We start from the raw sequence: 20413 nt of genomic DNA on the forward strand, positions 1-20413 counted from the left end.
TATCGCTATCCGCGCTCAGATGTGTGAAGGTGAATCACCGCTTCCCACCCGGCTTGAAAGCCCTTCAAGTAATGGTGCCGTAAAGTTAAGAATGGACTCTGGAGGGGCTAGGCCTGTAGCTCAACGGTTGAGGCTTTGTTTCCCAACCTTGTGGTCTCACGTTCGATCCCAGCTTACCGAAAAAAAAAAGAAAAAAAAGAATGGACTCTGGTACATAGATCCACGGATCCACACATCTCGACCAGAAAAGAATCAATAGAAAAAGAAAGAATCGGAATTGACCGATCTCTTTCTTGAAACAAATGAAAGAGACCTCTCTACCTATTTAACAAAATGATAGCAATCACACTATCTTGGGTAAGACCAATCCCAAGCTTTCCATATGTGTCTGCTAATGATTTGTGGCATGGTTGGAAAATGATATGTAATGGAGTAAGGGAAGAGCCCAAAGTGGTCCAAGCATGGGAGCTACCTGTCCAAGGTCTATTGAAACTTAATTTCGATGGACCCAATTGGAAACTCGGGTCCATCTAGAATCGGGGGAGTATTAAGAGATGACCAAGGAAATGTTGTATGGGCCTATTCAGGTCCTATAGGAGTCGCGGATGCCTCGAGGCGGGGGGGGGGGGGGGGGGGGCTATTCACCACGGTATCAAGCTTCTAAGGAATGCAGACTTGGAAATGGTGGAAATAGAAGGTGACTCATTGAATGTGATAAGATGGATTAATGGCACACCCTCAATTCCCTGGAGATTTTCGGCTTATTTCGATGAAATCCAAGATAGGGACGGAGCAGTAACTATTAATGCCTATCACGTGAAGAGGTCTTCGAATGGATTAGCGGATAGGCTAGCTAGAGATGGGGGTTTTAGGGAGAGATTGAAGCAGTTCAACTTTCTGCCCCTCGATCGGTTTCTTTATCATTTTTTCATTTTTCTTCTTCTCTCTGTACAGAGCTTCTCGATTTTTTCTGTTTTTATTAATACTAATCACCATTAAAAAAAGGTTGCCTTCTTGTACACGGAACCGATTTGAAGAACCGACTCGAACAAAACTAAAATCCCATCTCTTCTTGCCAGTCTTAGGATCTTTACCAGATACATGCAAGGATTGTTGTGAATTGAAGGTGACTCATCCAATGCTATCTCTTGGTCTAAAGGGCAAAGCATGAGAAAGGCAAAAGGCAAAACTAACTTCTTCTTTGTAGAATTGGGCTCAAAGCTTTCCAATGTATCATAGTGATTTTTTTTGGGTGGAAGGTAGCTACTTTATTAATAAATAACAAAATACAGCTACATATTATTGGGCGAGGTTGCCCATTGTAAAGTACTAGTGATGCTCAATGCCTTTGTGGTGTGATACTGCTGCATGATAAATGTCGTGCTGCTTCTGACCCCAAGTTATTTTCTAGTATATAATGTTGATTTATCAATTTCCTTTTTTTTAATATCTACAATTAGGTTGGAGTGAAATGAGATATTATATTGGAGATACGGATGGATTTTATTTTACAATTGCTTTTATTTTTGTTAGTCTAGTCTTTGTTGGATGTTCCATCACCAATTTTACTGAACTTTTGCATCATGGTTTTGATTTTAACTAGCTAGAAAATTTTGGACCAACTTTTGTGCTAGAGTTTTTGATCCTTACAAACCTTGTCAAATTTTCTTGGAACTTGCCAAAACTCATGGAACTTTGCTGGATCTATCTTGACTAGTAGATGCTGATATGAGTTCCGACGGAACATGAAAGATGCTCAATGGAATGCAGTCATCTACAATTTATTGGAATTGGTAGATTGTCACTAGCGATTTGATCAATCAAATAAAATTATGCAAGATACGAGCAGAGAGATGCAAGCCAACATTGACATATTGATGGATAATATTGAAGAAAATTTGATGTCTAACATGGAAGATATTTTTGATGAATTGGCTCCCATTCAATTATGGACAGTAGGAGAGGCAACATCATGTTGGCCTTACAAATCAAGGAAAGATTTAACATTTGGCTTCTATTAGAAAGATTCAATGAAAGGCTATCAACTGTCGTGGGTGATCCAATGTATGTACATCATCATCTTTTTTTATTTTTTTGAGTAATAATGTATTTACATCATTGTCCTACATCAAGAGTACCAAAACAAGAATTTTGGAGGCTATTGACAAGAGGACAACTACTACTACTACTGGTATATGAGGGCCAAAAAGTACATGGTATACTACTAATAAATGATTCAGATGTATTATAAATAAATAAATGATTCTGACGTGGGGAAACACATGGTATACGAGGCCCAAAAAATATGTACTAATGGTTGATAATTAAGGAAAGAAATCCAACTAGGAAAGAATTTTGTCGAAGAAAGCCCAAAAAAAAAGTTATAGAAGAGGGGATTGTGGCAAATGGCAATGGTGTCATTAAGGAATCACCTGAAGTCAATGGTTGGCCCTAGATGCTTTATTTTCATCAAACTAGGAAGTGTAAGTTTTTTTTTTTAAATTTTTAGGAATTTTATGATTTTTTTATTTTAGGATTTTTTTTTTTGAAAGATAACTTCATTAAAGAGAAGGAAAACTAAGGAACAAAGAGAAGGGATTGTGATGGCCCGTCGCCATGGAAATAGACAAGGACGCAGGAATGAAATGACAAAATAACTTCCACTTGAAGATACTAAAGAGGATGGGCATATGATGTAGCAATTGAATCACTTCTGACCCCATGTCGTGCAAGATTGTCCGAGATGCTATTAGCACTAAGAGGAACATGGGAGAACAAGTGTGGGAATGGTCTTAGATCTCTGATCTAGGGGAATGATGTTGGCATGTCTCCGTGGGCCAAGGCATTCATCATCCTCCACTCATAATTGTAAACCCAGACCATTCGTATAATTCACAAACCCTCCAATGGGCATGAATTTCTACCTTGTTAGAGTCAGTCACAAGTCGCAACTATAGGACCAGAAAATGTCTTTGATTACAGATCCAAACTTATCTCTAATCACACTTCTAATTCTGGTGGGACCTTTCTTGCCGTTTGAGCTACCATCAAAGTTCAATTTTATCCATTTGCCAATGCATTTGTGCACACCAAAAAATCTCATATTTTCTTCCTGTCTCCCTAATAAACCGAAACTTCTTATTGAATGTGACTCCTTATACCATTGCTTGGAGAATATGGAATGAAAGCAATGGTCTGACTTTTGATGAAAGTATTTCGAAGGTCTTAAGCTTATTTCCTTAATCAAAATGGACATCACTAGATGGACAACGGCAGAGCACAAGAATTAGCACAAGAATTGGGCCTACTCTGTCATTGAGACTCCATTATTGGTATGAAATCATGCAGCGCACAATATAACTAATTATGATTCATAATTGCTGTGCATCCAAATTTATTCTATTCATCTTATATGATAACTACTATTTTGTAGCATGCCTCTCACTGGATAATGATGGGAGTGTGTTGTTCACCTCTGATCCTATACTTGTTCTCTGCAGTCAATTCTCCCCCAAAGCATGGCCGAGTATCAGAGACTTAGATGCAGGGTGGCCTTCCATGCCCTTGATTTCCGCCCCGAAATTCGAGAGCTTGGTCAACGCATTGTGGAGAGGTAGAAATGTCCCAACTATTTGTTTTCTTTGTTAGTATTTCATCTTGAAATAATATAAAACCGCATAACCTTTCTTCTTAAAATCATAATTCCACCTCCCAAATGTCGTAGGCATTACTCTTGTTACTGATACCACAGTTCCTCTTTTCTGTGTTGTTCTAGTTCTCTTATGTTTAAAGGTGTCTAAATCATAAGAAAGTACAATTTTTTCTTAAACATGGTAAGATAAATATTTTGTGATTTTCTTTGCTGTCAGGGAAAAATGTGGTCTGTCATGCTTAAATGAAATGGCTCATTGTTCTTTGTAACTAGTTAGGTTTGCTGAATGTCTCCTGTTTCATTATGAATTTTTTTTATCCTTTTGAAATGAATAGTGCCTTTGTTACGCGTGAAGATTTGTGGTATTGAGATTTAGGCACAATTCCTTTTGTACTCTATTCCCGATGACAGGCCTGCATTTGATCACTCTTTAGTTTTTATTTTGCAGGCTACGATCTTGGGGCCAACCTTTCCTTGCTTTTCATCCTGGTCTGATGAGAGATACCCTGGCATATCATGGTTGTGCAGAGCTTTTTCAGGTTTCTCCTCTATGCTTTTATTTTTTTAAATCTATTTCTTTTAGGTATTCATTAAACTGGTATTCTTACTATGTTAGTCTTTGTGTTGCTTTGCCTTAGTTCATGATTTTTCCTTTAAGTTTGGTTTTTATTTAAAAGATTTGGTGCATGTTAGATTGTATTCCAACAGTGTCTTCTGTTTTTAATTTTTTTTTGTTGGGTGGTGGGGTGGGGGTGTGGTGTGTGTTTTTGTCCTTGAGATGATATATGTTTGATTACCGAGATTATATTCACTTGCTATTTGTACTACTCCTGACCGCTTGGTAATTTTATAATGGCCTAGGATGTACACACTGAACTTATACAGTACCGAAGGGCACAGATGATCAAGCAAGGAATTATTCATGAAGAACTTACCATTGATTCCCATGTGCAAAGAAGAAATGGCTCATGTCCTTTCATGCCTGAAGAGGTGAGTTGAAAATACTGTTGCAGTTTCAGATTGAGTTAGTTTTTGCAACTATAATTGACTATCATTCCGTTCCTGAAAACGAAAAATAATAAATCCCATTCGTACTCATATCTCAAGTTGGGTAATTCTCAAAGAGCTCAAAGGGAAATCCGTGGACATTTATTGAGTTGTTTCTAACCTCTTGTTTGTCCTGTCTAGAATCTCTTTTTCTTTCTCATTCTGATCTAGTTCGAGTTGTTGAGACAATTGAAAATGGTGTTTCCTTGTTCCTATATCCTTTATCTTTGCTTTGAATCATTGGATTTAGACATTACTTCGGTTATTCTTAATCGTTTCAAAATGATCTCAACATACCTTTTTTTATTTCTTTCTATCGAAGAATCATACGGAGGATTGATTCTCCTATTATACAATTTTGATCGAAATAGTTTTACCAATTCTGGCAAATTTTACTTTGTTCTTTTTAATTTGAAACTTGTTCGAATTTGAACTTTAGGATTTCTATATTGAAGATATACTTACAAATTTGTTCCAACTTATTGATAGGCACTAACCCTAGATGATTCCCCTTAATAAATGAATAAACACTTTATATTCGAGCTCCATCATGTACTATTTACAACCCACAATTTTTGGGGGGTCCTAGTAGAACAGAATCCTAACCAGACTGAGAAACATTAAACGTCGACAGTAAATAATCTGTCATTGATTCAAAACCCCAAGGCCCCACTTCAACCTTGTAACGTTGAAAAGAGACTCCTCCCGCTCTCTCCTCTTTCTTTCTTCTTCCCCTTCTCTCTCGGCTCGGTGTGCAGCCGCCCCACCTTCTCCACTACTCCTCCCCTTATTAGTCCCCCCCCCCCAACACACATTTCACCTCTTGGCTGCGTGTGTAGCCACCGCCCCGTTTGCTTTCTCTTTCCCCTTTTCTTGTTCTCCTCTGTCACCTTTATCTCACGGCTGCAAATCCATCCCTTCTTTCTTTCTCCTCTCTCTTCTCTCTCCTCTCCCTCTATTAGTCTTGTCTGGGATCAGCCCCTCCTCTTCTCTCTATAGCTCTCTCCCCCCCTCTTGGGTATCACCCATAGCAGGATGACCATGACACGAGGCCCAGCACACCACTCCCAGGTACAATTCCCACCTTACCTATTTTCCACAATCTAACTCTATTTTTTCCTTCTCCTTTGATCTCCTTACCCTTTTCTTTCCCCCATATATTTGTTATTCTTTCCCCTCCTTTCTTTACACTTCTTTACCTAACCATTCCCATACCCAATTACCCTTATTATCACATTGTGCCCCTCCCATTACATATCATTATTATTTAGCCATCGTTAGGTATTGTTGGAACAAATGGTATATTTATTTTTGTAGATTTGATATTTGTGATACAATTCTTGAGATTTATGTCACAAATACTGTTCTAGGGAATTTCTCGGCCAGGGAAAATGTCACGATATATTTTTCTTTTCTAGATTATATTGGGAAAAATGATAAAATAAAATTATTTAAAAATATATAATTTAAGAAAAATGTAAAATAAAAATATGTTAAAAATATTCCGATATTATCATGGTATTTTAATGGTAAATGGTAAAAATGAAAATACACTGTTTTATAAAATCTTGGGTTCATTTTGGGTATTTGTCGTTTTATCAAAATGTCCTATAAAATCACGATATTTTGAAAATATCGGAGATATTTGTGACATATCTTGAGATCTGATTTATTTTCATTATTTAGCTCCCTTTCTTTTTGGATTTAATGTCTGGAACCTACTTGGGCTGATTTATTTCCTATTGATGAATGAATTCAATGGTTTTGATTTCCTACAATAACTCTAGCTGTAATTGATTATTATGTCATGTTTTATTTGTCTTCGGATTGTGTTGCTGCCCATATTGAACGAGAAATCATTTATATGCTCCAAAGTTCCAAGAATTGACTTGCAAACCCTGGGTTTGCACCATTCATAGAATCCGGGGTATTCAAATGAATATTAGTTGATAAATTTTCTGAAAGGTGTTATTGCAAGCATAGAGAACCCGTTCATTTTGTAAATCCTTATTTTCCATGATTCATTTAGGTGTTCCAGCTCAATTGTTGTGTTGGCATGGTTGCAGGTTGGGCTTCTCCTTCGAGCAATGGGCTATCCTCCTGATACAATAATATACTTGGCTGGTGCTGAAACCTTTGGAGGGCAACGGGTTCTGATCCCTCTACGTGCCATGTACCCAAACTTAGAGGACCGTACTACTTTATGCAGTAAAAAAGAGTTATCTAATGTAATAGGCCCTGAAAGTTCTCTTCCTTCAGACCTGCTGTGGTCCCCGCCGGCCAAAAGTGAGGAACAGCTTATTGAAGAATGGAAGAAGGCAGGTCCGCGGCCCCGACCCCTTCCTCCGCCACCAGCCAGGCCAATCTATCGGCACGAGAAGGAAGGTTGGTATGGTTGGGTTGCTGAGACTGACAGAGAACCAGAACCTTCACTAACAGATCTGAGGATGCAAGCACACAGACTTCTCTGGGATGCTCTTGATTATCTAGTCTCTTTGGAAGCAGATGCATTTTTTCCTGGTTTCAACAATGATGGCAGTGAATGGCCAGACTTTTCAAGCTTAGTCATGGGGCACCGGCTATACAGAATGGCCTCAGATAGAACTTATCGTCCGGACAGGTAAAATGAGCAATTGCTTTATGCTCCCTAAGTTTTGAATGGCTAAAATCATATTCTAAATGTAGTGAAATAAACTTAAAAAATATATTTTTAGTAGCTGTCTGCCCCTATGTCAGAGGTTATCGTTGACATTGTTGATATCTTAATGATGAGATTTGAGTGTTGTGAGGGTTTTGAAGGGATTGCTTACATTGGTAGCTTCGTCTTAGAGAGGCCATTTGTGGGTTGTGAGGGTTTTGAAGGGATTGCTTACACTGGTAGCTTCGTCTTAGATAGGCCATTTGTGGGTTTCTAAAACTGCTATTTTTGGAGTTATATCTGCTTTCTGTGCCTTGTGTTTGTTTTCGAAAAATATATGCCTAAACCGATGGTGCAATTTGGTGAACACCTAAACACCTTTTGGGCCTGTTTTTGGATGATGCTGTATTTAAAGTTGACACTGATTGCACATGGAGTCAGAGTCTTTTGTCTTTTAGCCAGCTCAAAGTGTTCGGATGCTGGAAATGGATTTTTCTAGAGGTGATCCTGGATTCAAAATCCCCATTTTAATTTTAAAAAAACTGCAGCAATTTGCACCTAGACTTCATTTCAGGTTGGAGCTGAAATGAAGCGAAGCACACATGACACCATGTGATCTTACTTTTGCAGGAATACAGACAGGAACTTAGAATGCAAATATATTTGCAATGTAAGACTTTTTTTAAAAAAAATTTGCAATGTAAGAAACTCAAATTGCACTGAAATTGCAATTTGAGCATATAGGCAGACACACCTCGTGATATTTCACTAGATCCAATTGACCCCATTTCAGAAGATATGACATTTGAATCCACAAACACGATCGAAACAAATATTGGTAATTGTTGTAGCATTTTTTTTTTTTGCATTATTTCTTTTGTATTATGGCTTTGATTTTATTAGATTTCCCCTTTTATTTTTTTCTAGATTCCCCCTTTCTATTAGTTGTTTGTTTTCATTAGATTTCCCCTTTTATTTCTTGTATTCTTTTTTCATGGTACTTATTTTTTATGGTTTTTTTTGCAGAAAAACTCTCTTCAAACTGTTCGATGATGTTCGTGAACATCTGTATCATCCAAAGCGCAATTGGACAGCCTCAGTACGCGACCACCTTAACAGAAGTTTGGGTGAAGATGGCCTTACAACGGAGTCTCGAACGTCAAAGCCTACCTCATTCTTCGCTCACCCATTGCCCGAATGTTCTTGTAGAACACCCCAATCTGCCAACACTTTGAACCCAGTGAAGGATAGCCATGGTGAATTCTTGTATGGAGGTGAGGATGAGTGCCCCGAATGGATGCAGCCTGCTCTCGAAGCGGTTACATTGAAGGGGAGCGGTGCTGAGGAAGTGGGCGTTGATGAAAGCGAGTCAATGGAAGATGACACTGATCTTGGGGAGCAGCTCGAATCTGATGACGGGGGTGGCAGAACTGAGTCAGCTCGGCCCTCAGAGCAGGATGAAGAGATGGATCCTGATGATTAGAATTATTAGCAGATGCACATAAATGATGATTATTTTGGAGATGGAGGGCCATCCCTGAATAGGAGGGTTTTGAGAGCAGGAATTATAATTCTTTTTCTTTAGATCCATGAACTTCTTCAGCGCCCAGTCTCATTAGAAGATTATATAGCATATATGGGCGGGAAGATTTCAGTTGGGGACACTAATTTTGCAGTCAAGTGTGCAGAGATTAAAGGATGTTGTGAATTTTTTCATTTTGTTGTGGAAGATCAGTGTATACAAACCTCTGAGGCAGATTCTCTTATCATTGGGCGCTCCACTATACGGTATATTTAACCTCCATTTTTTTCTGACAGCAAAGCTGATTTTCATACTCCGAGTTCATCTGTACAATTTCGAGTTTGTATGCCAGAGTCCTTTTGACTCACATTGCCTGGGAAGCTAGTGCTTGAATTCATCTGCAATGAACAGTAGTACATTTGGATCTTTGAAACAGTAGCTACAAAATTTGATTTGTTTCTAGCACAGGAATAATCTATACCGATAGTTATTCAGCTTCAAATTTTCTATTTTTTTGTACCTTGTTGGCTCTTCCTGTCTAACCTTCTATTCTGTTCTCTTTTGTTTCACTTTCTCTTGGCAAAATTTTGTGTGTAGACAGACACATCCCTGACAAAAAGATATGGGGATGTATATAATGGGATTTGCTAGGGCTCATATTTTGCCGTATTCATTTAATTCATCTGAGGTGGCTGCAATCACATGCAACAGCCTAGCCGCAAATTGCCTTCTGCCATGGTCCCTAGCAAACATATCCATGCTTTGATGTAATTGCCTGTGTGTGGAAACATATCCATGCTTTTATGTAATTGCCTGTGTGCGTGCAAACATATCCAAGCTTTTATGTAATTGCCTGTGTGTGCAAACATATGCATGCTTTTATGAAATTGCCTGTGTGTGGGGGTTGGGGTGGTGGACAACCTTGACACAATCCTTTTTTGATAGTAAATGAAGTGGTGCAAAGGCTTCTTCCCCCTGTTGCAGGGATTCTCTGGAGAAGATTGGAAAGGAAAATTATTCATAAAATTTCCCACCTTTTTACTCTAAATTGTGGGAAGAAGAAAAAAATTCTGTCAGAAATGTTTTTCTCCCTATCTAATGACAGGACTAAAACGCACCCAGAACCTTTAACTATTTGATCCTCAGCATTATTAACTAGGTGCAAAGTGATTGTACTTGAATATGGCAATAAGTATTAATACTTGAGAAATTTACTGCATCTTTGGCTGCCAAGAGTTTTTTCCCCTGTAATATTAGCTTACACAATTGTGTGGGAGAGGAAGAAACAAGAGAGTCGAGGAGAGTGTAAGAAAAGAGTGAAAAAGCAAGGGAACAAAAAAATCCGCCCAAAATATGATTGATTTTTTCCTTGTTTTTCAGCCACTTATCACCCTCTTGCCATCTCAAGTCTCTACTCCAATTCTCCTTACCCCACCCTCACCTCCTTTGAAACCAATTTATCATGAAAAAGAATAATGAAAAATTATTCAATGGAATTATTAGTGGGTCTAAATATGTGAGAGAGAGATAAAGAGTTAAACTATAACGCGTGGCCCCTCTTTCTTTGGGATGGCCTACACATGGCACATGTGGCCCCACTTTTGGGTTTAGCCATTGCATGTGGACTTTTGCTATACGGGGGGTTTGAAATCATAACTTGTGAAACAACCAGTTACTCCAAAAGCTTAAGCTGTTGGAGAAGGCATTATTTATTCTTTTATACTTTAACAGAGAGTAAGCTGTTGGAGAAGGCGTTATTTATTCTTTTTAAGAGAGAGAGAGAGAGAGAGTTAAAAATTCCTAGGCGGAGTAGAGATTGCATCAAAAAATCCTAAAAAATAGTGAAAAGAGAATACCCATATAGAATTTTTTTTGGGAAATGTTATCAGCACTACTGTATTTTGATGAGGGCACTCCTCACTTGATTAAAAGTACGGTATGGCCCGCACCATAGGATGGTCCAAACCGTCCATTAGATGGGCCACAGCCTAAATACGTTGTGCCCCAAAAATCATTTCCATAGGTTGATCCTAACCCTCCGATCTGAATGTTAGGGTTGATCCTAACCCTCCCTAGATCGGTGGGTTAGGGTCAACCTATGGAAATAATTTTTGGAACACAACCTATTTAGGGTGTGGCCCATCTAATGGACGGTTTGGATCATCATATGGTGTGGGCCATACCGTACTTTTAATAAAGTGAGTGCCCTCATCAAAATACAGTAGTGCTGATAACATTTCCCTTTTTTTCCCTGATTTTAAGCAGCTTTTCATGCTCCCCTCATTCCCACCTTCAAGTCTCCATCTCTCCAAACTGACCCGACAAATATTCTATAAAATATTTTCTCGTGGTAGAAGTGGATAACAATCCTCTAGATGGATTCAAACTTCAAAGTTCATGGACCAGATGGATTCGAAGCTTATTTCTTCCAGGAAAGCCCAATGGGAGACCATCAATCCTAAATTTTGTCAACCATTCTATATATCCACGCAAACCTTAATGAACACACATCTTGTGAGTCCGAAGGCCAAAGTCAGCCAACAAATTTAAGCCAATCAACCTATGCAATGTACCTTGAAGGCCATATCCAACTCTTAGTTAATAGACTTAAACATCTAATTAGGGCCCTAGTTACATCCATATTGTGGGCTACTAACAAGTCAATAGGTCCTTGGGCGTTACGGTCATATCCCCAAAATTCCAGCATAAGCGTCGGTCAGCCAATGAAGAAGTCGACGAATTAGTAAAAGGTGTGGGAAGAGAAGAGATTATCATTTTTCAGGTGGACCCCGGAATGGAGTTGAGGGGGGTTCGAAAGGGTAACAAAGGATTACATCTTAATACTGGCTGCCTATTTGGCAAAGGGAAAATTATCACTTTGGGTTTCTTGGGTTGGGAAGAATATTTGTTGAGAAAATCCGCTCGGCAAATCAATCCGATCGTGCACAAATTAAACGGAAATGTAAAATCAACACAAGCAAGCTACAGGATGAACACTAAGATTTTAAGTAAGTTCGGCCAAGCCTACTCCACGGGCAAGAAACACGATCTTTCACTATGAGAAAAACAATATACAAGGATTACAATGGATTAAAACCAAAACCCACAACCCTTTCCTTGCCTCTCACACCCAAGACACGTACACAAGAGATAACCCGAGTAATAAACCTAAAAAAGAACCCAAGAGAAAAGTCCGAGATGAAAAACCTCTTCTCCCTTTCTCTTTCTCCATTTTTCTCTCATTTGGCAGCCGACACATCAAAGAACTCTTGTTTTGCCACCAAGAGAGAGAAACGTCTTTTTTTATTTCCTCTTAAAAAGAAACTAGCCGAAGGCTCTCTCTCACTCCTAATCACATTAGGAAACAAGATAGCTTTTCTATTTTGCCTTACCAAAACAACCATTGGAAATAAAGTAACATTCCCAACAATCTCCACCTTGGCTTATTTCCCAGCCACTTGAAGATTGCCCGTTGATGTCGCCACCGGTCCACTATTACCACAAACCACCATTGGCCTTCCAAAGTACCAGCTACACACTCCTCGAATCATCTTGGTTCTGACTCTTCCTGATTCGATCAAAACAGCCAATGCACATGTGTAGCTGCTAACCCGTTGACTCACTTAGTCAACCTAGGAGAGGGATCTTGATCCATCCTCCCAATGCAGGTACAAACGTCTTTTCACCATCGTCTGCAACCTAAAAATCTGTCTCTGCACCAACTGCGAAAGAGACCTTATGCGTGCACGCGCTAACACCCCGTTTCCAACTAGCTATCGAGATCTGATGAACACTAGTCATTGTGTCCCCGACCAGAAGATATAATTCACCACACTTCTCGCCTTTCATTAGAACCATACAACCACGTGTGATTTTCATGGCTCCACTTGCAGCTGAAAATCTACAACCCCTGGAGTCCAACAGGCCAAGAGACACCAGATTCTTCCGTATCTTTGGGACATACGCCACACCACCCAAAGTACGAACCCACTCCATCGAACATCTTGATCTTCACCGTCCCAACTCCCGTGACGTCACAAGTAGACCCGTCACCCAAGGACATTACACCCGCACTTGTCTCCTGGAATGTATCAAAATATTCTCTCTTGCATACATGAACATAGCACCCCGAATCTAAAATCCATTCATCATGAAGAGAAGTGTGATTACCTATGGAGACTGTGATAACGTCTCCAAACTCTTCGCTCTGTTCATCCGTTACTGCCACCACAGCATTAATAGCACCATTGTTCGCCTGGTCAGCTCTCTTTAGACAATCCCGCTTGATGTGGCCATATTCCTTGCAATGGTAACATTGCACGCCCTTTCTGCTGACCCTAGATCTTGACCTACCTTTTCCTGATCCCCTGTCAGACGACCTTCCTCTTTGATTCCCACCATGAACAACCAACCCATGCTCTTCACTTATACCAAGACATGTTTCTTTCGCATCTCATTCGATAAGAGCAACGCCGTGACTTCCTCTAACTTTCGACGCCGTGACTTCCTCTAACTTTATTGTATCCTTACAATACAACAAAGTTGTCACCAAGTTGCCATATGAATCAGGAAGTGAAGTAAGAAGTAATAGGGCCTTGCCTTCTTCCTTCAACTTTACATCAACCTTTTTGAGTTGATCCACAAGCCCATTGAACACCGTAATGTGTTCCAGAAGATTTCCGCCTTCCCCCATCTTCAGCCCATACAACTGCCGCTTCAGATACAACCAGTTGGCCAAGCTTTTTGATATATAAAGCTTTTCCAACTTTTCCCATAATTTAGGCACATCTTCTTCCACAACGTTAAATATAACGTTATCTGTCAGTTATAGTCGAATTGTGCTGACCGCATTCAACTCTATGTCTTCCCCCTTGGCACCCGTCATCTTCTCCGGCTTCCCATCCTTTCCCTTCAACGCCTTAACCAAGCCCTGTTGAACTAGGATGTCCTTCACCCTCATCTGCCATAGGGTGAAACTACCCTTTCCGCCAAATCTGTCGATGTTGAACTGAGTAGAACTTGATTTTACCGCCATCTCAGATTACTTCGCACTTCTCGGTGTAACACTCTACCTCGAATAAGAATCTTTCTTGGATAATCTTTCTACTCTCAAAGATTGTTCTAGCCACGATCCAACCACAACACCCACGATCACTCCACCCGGCCTCGATGATCGGTCCAACCACAACTCTGATATCACTTTGATGAGAAAATCCGCCGGGCAAATCAATCCGATCGTGCACAAATTAAATGAAAAAGTAAAATCAACACAAGCAAGCCACAAGATGAACATCGAGATTTTACGTGGTTCGGCCAAGCCTACTCCACGGGCAAGAAACACGATCTTCAACTATGAGAAAAATAATATACAATGATTACAATGGATTAAAACCAAAACCCACAACCTGCAACCCTTTCCTTGCCTCTCACACCCAAGACCGTACACAAGAGATAACCCGAGTAATAAACCTGAAAAAGAACCCAAGAGAAAAGCCTGAGATGAAAAACCTCTTCTCCCTTTCTCTTTCTCCCTTTTTCTCTCATTTGGCAGCCGACACACCAAAGAACTCTTGTTTTGCCGCAACTCTCACCAAGAGAGAGAAACGTCTTTTTTTATTTCCTCTTAAAAAGAAACCAGCCGAAGGCTCTCTCTCACTCCTAATCACATTAGGAAACAAGATAGCTTTTCTATTTTGCCTTCCCAAAACAACCGTTGGAAATAAGGCAACTTTCCCAACAATATGCATTAAGGGATGATGTAGTGGCTATTACACAGGTGGGAGACTTAAACATCTATTAGAGAAACTAATATTCCTGTTCCAAAGTAGGGATGCAACTCAGGTCAATTTTTGGGCATTCGCGTTGAGCTTTTACCATAAAATGGGGTCTCGTTCGGGTTGATTCCAATTCATTTTCTCAGCAAAAGCTCAACCAAACCCTACCCAAATTGCACCCCTATTCCAAAGTGTATTTCTATACCAAATATGTTGAGGTGATGGCCACATGGCCTCATCTCATCTGGTTCGATAGTGAGCCAGAATTGCAGAACTTATCGTGTGCGTGTGTGTTGATTATTAGCTCCTTAAAACGCTGAGCAAAGCCCCCCCTTTTACCATCATTAACTTCTATTTTGAGAATCCAAGAAAATAGACAAACAACAGACAATATTCTCAGGGAAATGATATGAACACAACAATGTTTTGATATATGAGCTCACCTATCTTGTCTTCTACTATCTAAAGAGTTGTTGGAAGGTAATTACGGTAAGTTGGGATCGGACCTCCGACCTCCGGGTTCATGAACAAAGCCTTGACCATTGAGCTAGAGGCTTAATCCCAGCATGCCAAACACATTTGGCCTCCGTATGTTTGGAAAGAGAATAACAATGCATGCTTTCACAATTACTCAAGCAAAAAGGCTAGCTAACTTAAAGTTTCGTACTCTTTACCATTGAAAGATTCCAATGCAATTTCTTTCGAGGAGAAAGATATAACACAAGTTACATAAGATCAAATAAGACACTAGTTTCTTTATTCTTTTATTTTTTGATCGGTAAACTGGGTTAGGCGGACCCCTACCAGTATATTAATTAAAGAAAGATATTACAATAAAATAACCAATAACCAAGACCACTCCTCAATCTTTTGAACAATAACTAAGGGGGCATAACAACAAAGATCATGATACCCTTGATATCAAAACAAGCAAGAGAATGAGAAAAACACGTGAACTCTAGAGCCGGTCCTCATGATTAAGTCACTAATGATCCAATGCGTCTTTCATCTTCTGGCTAAAATACCTTTGTCTCTGGCTCCTCCTTAGCTTCTGAACCTTTGGAGATTTAGTTTTCCTTTGATGGAGGATTTCTTTTTTCGTCTGATGGGGGTGATCTTCTTCATCAGCTTCCGTTTCCGACTCTTCTTTGGAGGAGTACTCTGTTTCCTAATTGCCTCCTCTTTACTATGACAAAGATCCACTTTGTTCCTGAAACAAGGAATGATCAGAAAACTGGTTTCCTTCAATATTTAATTCCACATTTTCAGTCTTTGATTTTCTGATTCATCTTGAACATTTTCCTCTTCCTCATGGGTATCTAGGGCGCCAAAGGAATTAGCCAGAGAGATATTGCTTTTAACTGAGTCTTGATTTGCTGAGGACTCATGGTTTGGAGCTCCGTTTGAGGACTCACTAGTTTCTTTATCCCTTTTCGTTTGTGTAATTTTTGACTTTCAAGTCGGATTTAGCAGTGATTTGCAATGAACTCTTAAAGCAAAGCGGAGTCATTCCAAGCGTTTCTCTTCTGCCTGTTTCACTCTTATAGTCTATCTTAAAAAAGACACTGAAAAGCATTGAAGAACACACACCCTACGTGAAACACCTTTTGATTATGTATGGTTGTTGGACTTGAAATTGCGTTTAATTTAGAGGGCTCAAAATCAATTCTCAAAATCAGAAGCAAAAAGGGCCTTAGATGGGGTTAGTCGTGCAGGATTTTAAACCCCTAAAGGACTTCGCTAAACTTTCCATAACTCTTTCCAGACTTGGACTTAAATGTGGGGACACTTGGGACTCTCTGAACTCCGACGGGAACTTTTTAAAGTCATGCAGACATTTAAATCACATGTTAGTCATGAACAATGAAGGGCCACCATATAAACACTCACTTATCATCCCATCCTTCATATTTGCTGTTGGATCAAATATCAAGGGTGATACTTCTATCGTTAGACCTGGCAAAAAGTGACCCGGACCCGCGGGTCCACCCGGCCCGCCCCTTAAATTACGGGTCCGGGTCACCGATTGATGACCCGTTTGAAATTGACCCGCGGGTCCACCCGGCCCGTCAAAAGTGGGCCGGGTCGGGTGGACCCGCGGGTGCCCGTAGAAAAGTTAAAAGCGGTTTTTTTCTTTTCTTGGTAATTGTCATATTTTACTACACCATTTTGGTATTTTTTAGGTAATTTTTCTACTTGTGTCCTTTTTACGGTAATATTTCATTTCAAACTTAGTTAATTCTGAGAATCTTGCAAAATCCGTAATGATTACTTCTCTTATTGGTAGCAACCTTTTGCCCCAGACGGTACTTCACACAATCTTTGCACCAAAGGAGAGGCTACAAGCCGAAAAATAGCCCAGGAGAAGGTGGCTAGCAAATCCCTAAATAAATAAAAAAAACTCTTTAAAAATACGTAAAAAATCCGGGTGACCCGCGGGTCGACCCGGCCCGTACGGGCCGGGTGCGGGTCCAATGTCAATGACCCGTAATATTTTCCGGGTCACTTTGACCCGGCCCGTTTGACCCGGACCCGTACGGGCCGGGTCAAATCCGGCCCGACCCGCCCGTTTGCCAGGTCTATCTATCGTACCACTTTTACATGTTTATACGGCTCTTCTTCACATAATATCTCCATGACTTTGAAGTCATAGACTTGTAATATTGAAGTAGCGACTAACACACCTTCACCAAATGATCTTGAGTCCTTTGACCCATTAACACAGCAGATCAAAAGAGTAAGACCCAGATCCACCAGGGAGGGAGGGAGAGAGAGAGAGAGAGAGACGTGCTAGAAAAAGCACGGAATGCAAAAAGCGCCCAAATCCATCGACCATATTTACCTCTTCTTTATTTTTAGTACAGGATTTAATTTTAGAAGTGTTTTCCACGAAAAAACTCCATGGGGTTTTTTGCACCAAGGTTTTATATGAACAAAACTTGGCTTCAGAACAGTTTGGAGGAAGTTCCTCCGGTACCCTCTAATAGCAGGGGGTGTGGAAATATCAAATCCATGGCTACATTTATTTTCAAAAGGGTTTGATATTTCCACACCCCTTGCTATTACACTATTAGCAAGGGGTCTAGAGGAACTTCCTCCAAACTGTTCTGGAGCCAAGTTTTGTTCGTTTTATATGTTGCCTGAGTTCTATAGATCGGACGGTTAAGATCAACCTATGGAAATGATTTTTGGGGCACCTCCTATTTAGGTTGTGTCCCATCTTATGGACGGTTTGGATCATCCTATGGTGTAGGCTGTACTGTACTTTTTGAATAATAGTGGACTATAAGGCCTTTCATCATATAAAACCTCGAGAAGAGTTAACTTCTTATGATTTTAACTTAGGAAGCTCATATTCCCACCTGGTTGTTTTGGTCATTTCCACCCATGTCTTTTATTTAGAATTTGTAAAAGCTTTTCAACTTAAAATAGGATGAAAGAAGACTTTAGGGGTGCAACTCGGGCCGATTTTTCAGAATTCAGGTTGAGCATTTACCTTGAAATCGGGTCGGGTTTGGGTTGATTCCTCTTATTTTTTAGCAAACGCTCGACCCGACTTGACCCAAGTTGCACCTCTAGAAAGAACCAGTGGATACATTTTAAGTTGGATTGAAATGACCAAAACAAGTGGGTGACTGTTATTTCACTTATGAAATATCATTATCTTCTTTCATAGATGATTATGCCCCATTTGATTATGAGGCCGTTTGTGATGCAAAAGATAGAGACACCGGCAATCATAATCAGATGTGCCCGGGCTTGATTATGATTGAATAACATAGTTTTGAGAGCAACAATCAGATGACCTATCTGGGTACCCCTAATTTTGAACGATCTCCACCATACATACATCAGTGTATTTGATCATGACCATTCATCTAATAAGCTCGGTGAACCTAGTCTATAATCGATTCATTTGCGACTTTTCCGAGTCATTGGAATAGCTTATTTGGCTAATGACTTATCTTTTTCCGGTATTGAGAACCTAATTAAAGATCTTTCTTTAATTTAGTTGTTTGAGAAAGAGTTGGATCCTTCATGATTGATTGTCCCGAACAATCTGTTGAAGATGTAGATGTAAAGAAGTGTTAAGTAATTCGGTTCCGTATCAATCTGAAATTAATGTACGTTCCTAAAAATAAACATGACTTTATTGGTATTGTATGCCATGTATCTCAGTATGAAAGAAAGTAAGAAAGACTCAATACAATAATAATTAATTGTATGGTAGAAATTGTATCATTTAAAGGAGATTGACTCCTTTAGCTTTAGAGAGAGAGAGAGGAGGGGCGGATGTAGCCAAGTGGATCAAGGCAGTGGATTGTGAATCCACCATGCGCGGGTTCAATTCCTGTCGTTCACCCACCGATTACTTATCCTATTCGATTTTCAATATTCATATTTACTTTATTATTTACGGCGACGAAGAATATAAATATCACTATATTTATTCCTTTTTCTACTTCTTCCAAGCGCAGGATAGCTTGTCACGATCTGGGAAAAAAACTAGAGAGAGAGAGAGAGAGATTTAAAATGGTTACAAACTCTAATAAAGCCATTTCGCGGGTCACTTTTTCAGGAGAGAACAGCCACCTCAGATGAATTAAATGAATAGGACAAACTCTAATATGAGCTGGCTGTTTTCTTGTGAAAAAGTGAGCTACGAAATGGATTTCTGAGTAGTTGCCCACCAATTCCCAAATAGAAAATAATAAATATACACTTATTTAGAAATACCTATGACGCTCCTTTGGGTTTTTTTTTTCACCACGTCTAGGTCACTATCTGAATAATTTCGGACCTTAGGATAGGCATCGAACGAACACGATTAGAATCCAAATGTTTACGAATATTTAGAAATATTCTCGAATATTTCGGACATATCAACATATCCAAATGCTGTACACAACTTGTTTGGAATTGTAAAACAAGGTGGAGAAGCCAAATATAGAAAATACTAATGGCATCATTCCTAGCATAATGCTTAATTGCTCATCTGTTTGGACTGCCTTTTTTCAAGAGATTCGAGAAACTGAAAAACATCTTGGATTTGTTTTTCTTTTTGATTTTAGACTAAGACGACACGGCATAGTCAAGAATATTTCTAATGACTATTAATTAATGATACGAGTATACTCATATTTTATTTAATAAAATAACAAATATAAACTTATTCTAGTGTCTGGCATAGTCTTAGGGGACACAAGCATGCTTTAATATCATTTTCCTTGGACATGAAAAGTTAAATTCATCTCTCCTCGTTGGCCGGATAGCAAGCTCGGAGTTAACTTTATCCTTGGATAGCATTTAATCCTCCCTTCACGGGGAGGATGGTCTTAGGGGCCGTTTGGATATGTGTATTTTTATAATCGAGGATTGTAAATTCTTGGATTTTTTTGGTTGGCAAGCTGGGATCGAACCTGCAACCCCAGCACCAAGGTCGAGTAGTAACAAAGCCTCGACCATTAAGCTATAGGCCCAACTTTAAATTCTTTGATATTATAAGCTAAAACCCAGATTTTATAATCTGGTTTATAAAATCTAGGATTATAAAATCCATACCCAAATGGCTGCTACTGAGTAGGATATACTATGCAAACATGGTTGTCAATCCCAAGGGTTTATTCAAGATAATTTTAGGGAGATGATATTTTCACCCCTGCAGTGCGCATTCGGCCCCCTTTATTTCATGAAAAGTGGGCAACTTTAACGCTTTTTAACGTGAAATCACGTTTAAAGGGGGTGAATGCATACTGCAGCAGGGGTGAAAATCCCATCGC

At 39.5% G+C, this 20413-nt stretch overlaps 1 protein-coding gene across 2 annotated transcripts in view; it reads left to right on the forward strand.

Moving 5' to 3' along the window:
• Positions 1–9368, forward strand: part of LOC143879255 (protein EMBRYO SAC DEVELOPMENT ARREST 30-like) — a 33107-nt gene extending 23739 nt beyond the window's left edge. For both annotated transcript variants that reach the window (XM_077381536.1, XM_077381535.1), the window contains exons 8-12: positions 3501–3613; positions 4101–4191; positions 4514–4642; positions 6766–7319; positions 8364–9368. In XM_077381536.1, the coding sequence (XP_077237651.1) occupies positions 3501–3613; positions 4101–4191; positions 4514–4642; positions 6766–7319; positions 8364–8820 (1344 nt within the window). In that variant the 3' untranslated portion in view covers positions 8821–9368. The remainder of the gene's footprint in view (positions 1–3500; positions 3614–4100; positions 4192–4513; positions 4643–6765; positions 7320–8363) is intronic.
• Positions 9369–20413: the final 11045 nt, after the last annotated feature.

Source organism: Tasmannia lanceolata, unplaced genomic scaffold (assembly GCF_043159265.1).
Source record: "Tasmannia lanceolata isolate RefF3 unplaced genomic scaffold, GAP_Taslan_0.1 ptg000006l, whole genome shotgun sequence".
NCBI lineage: Eukaryota > Viridiplantae > Streptophyta > Magnoliopsida > Canellales > Winteraceae > Tasmannia > Tasmannia lanceolata.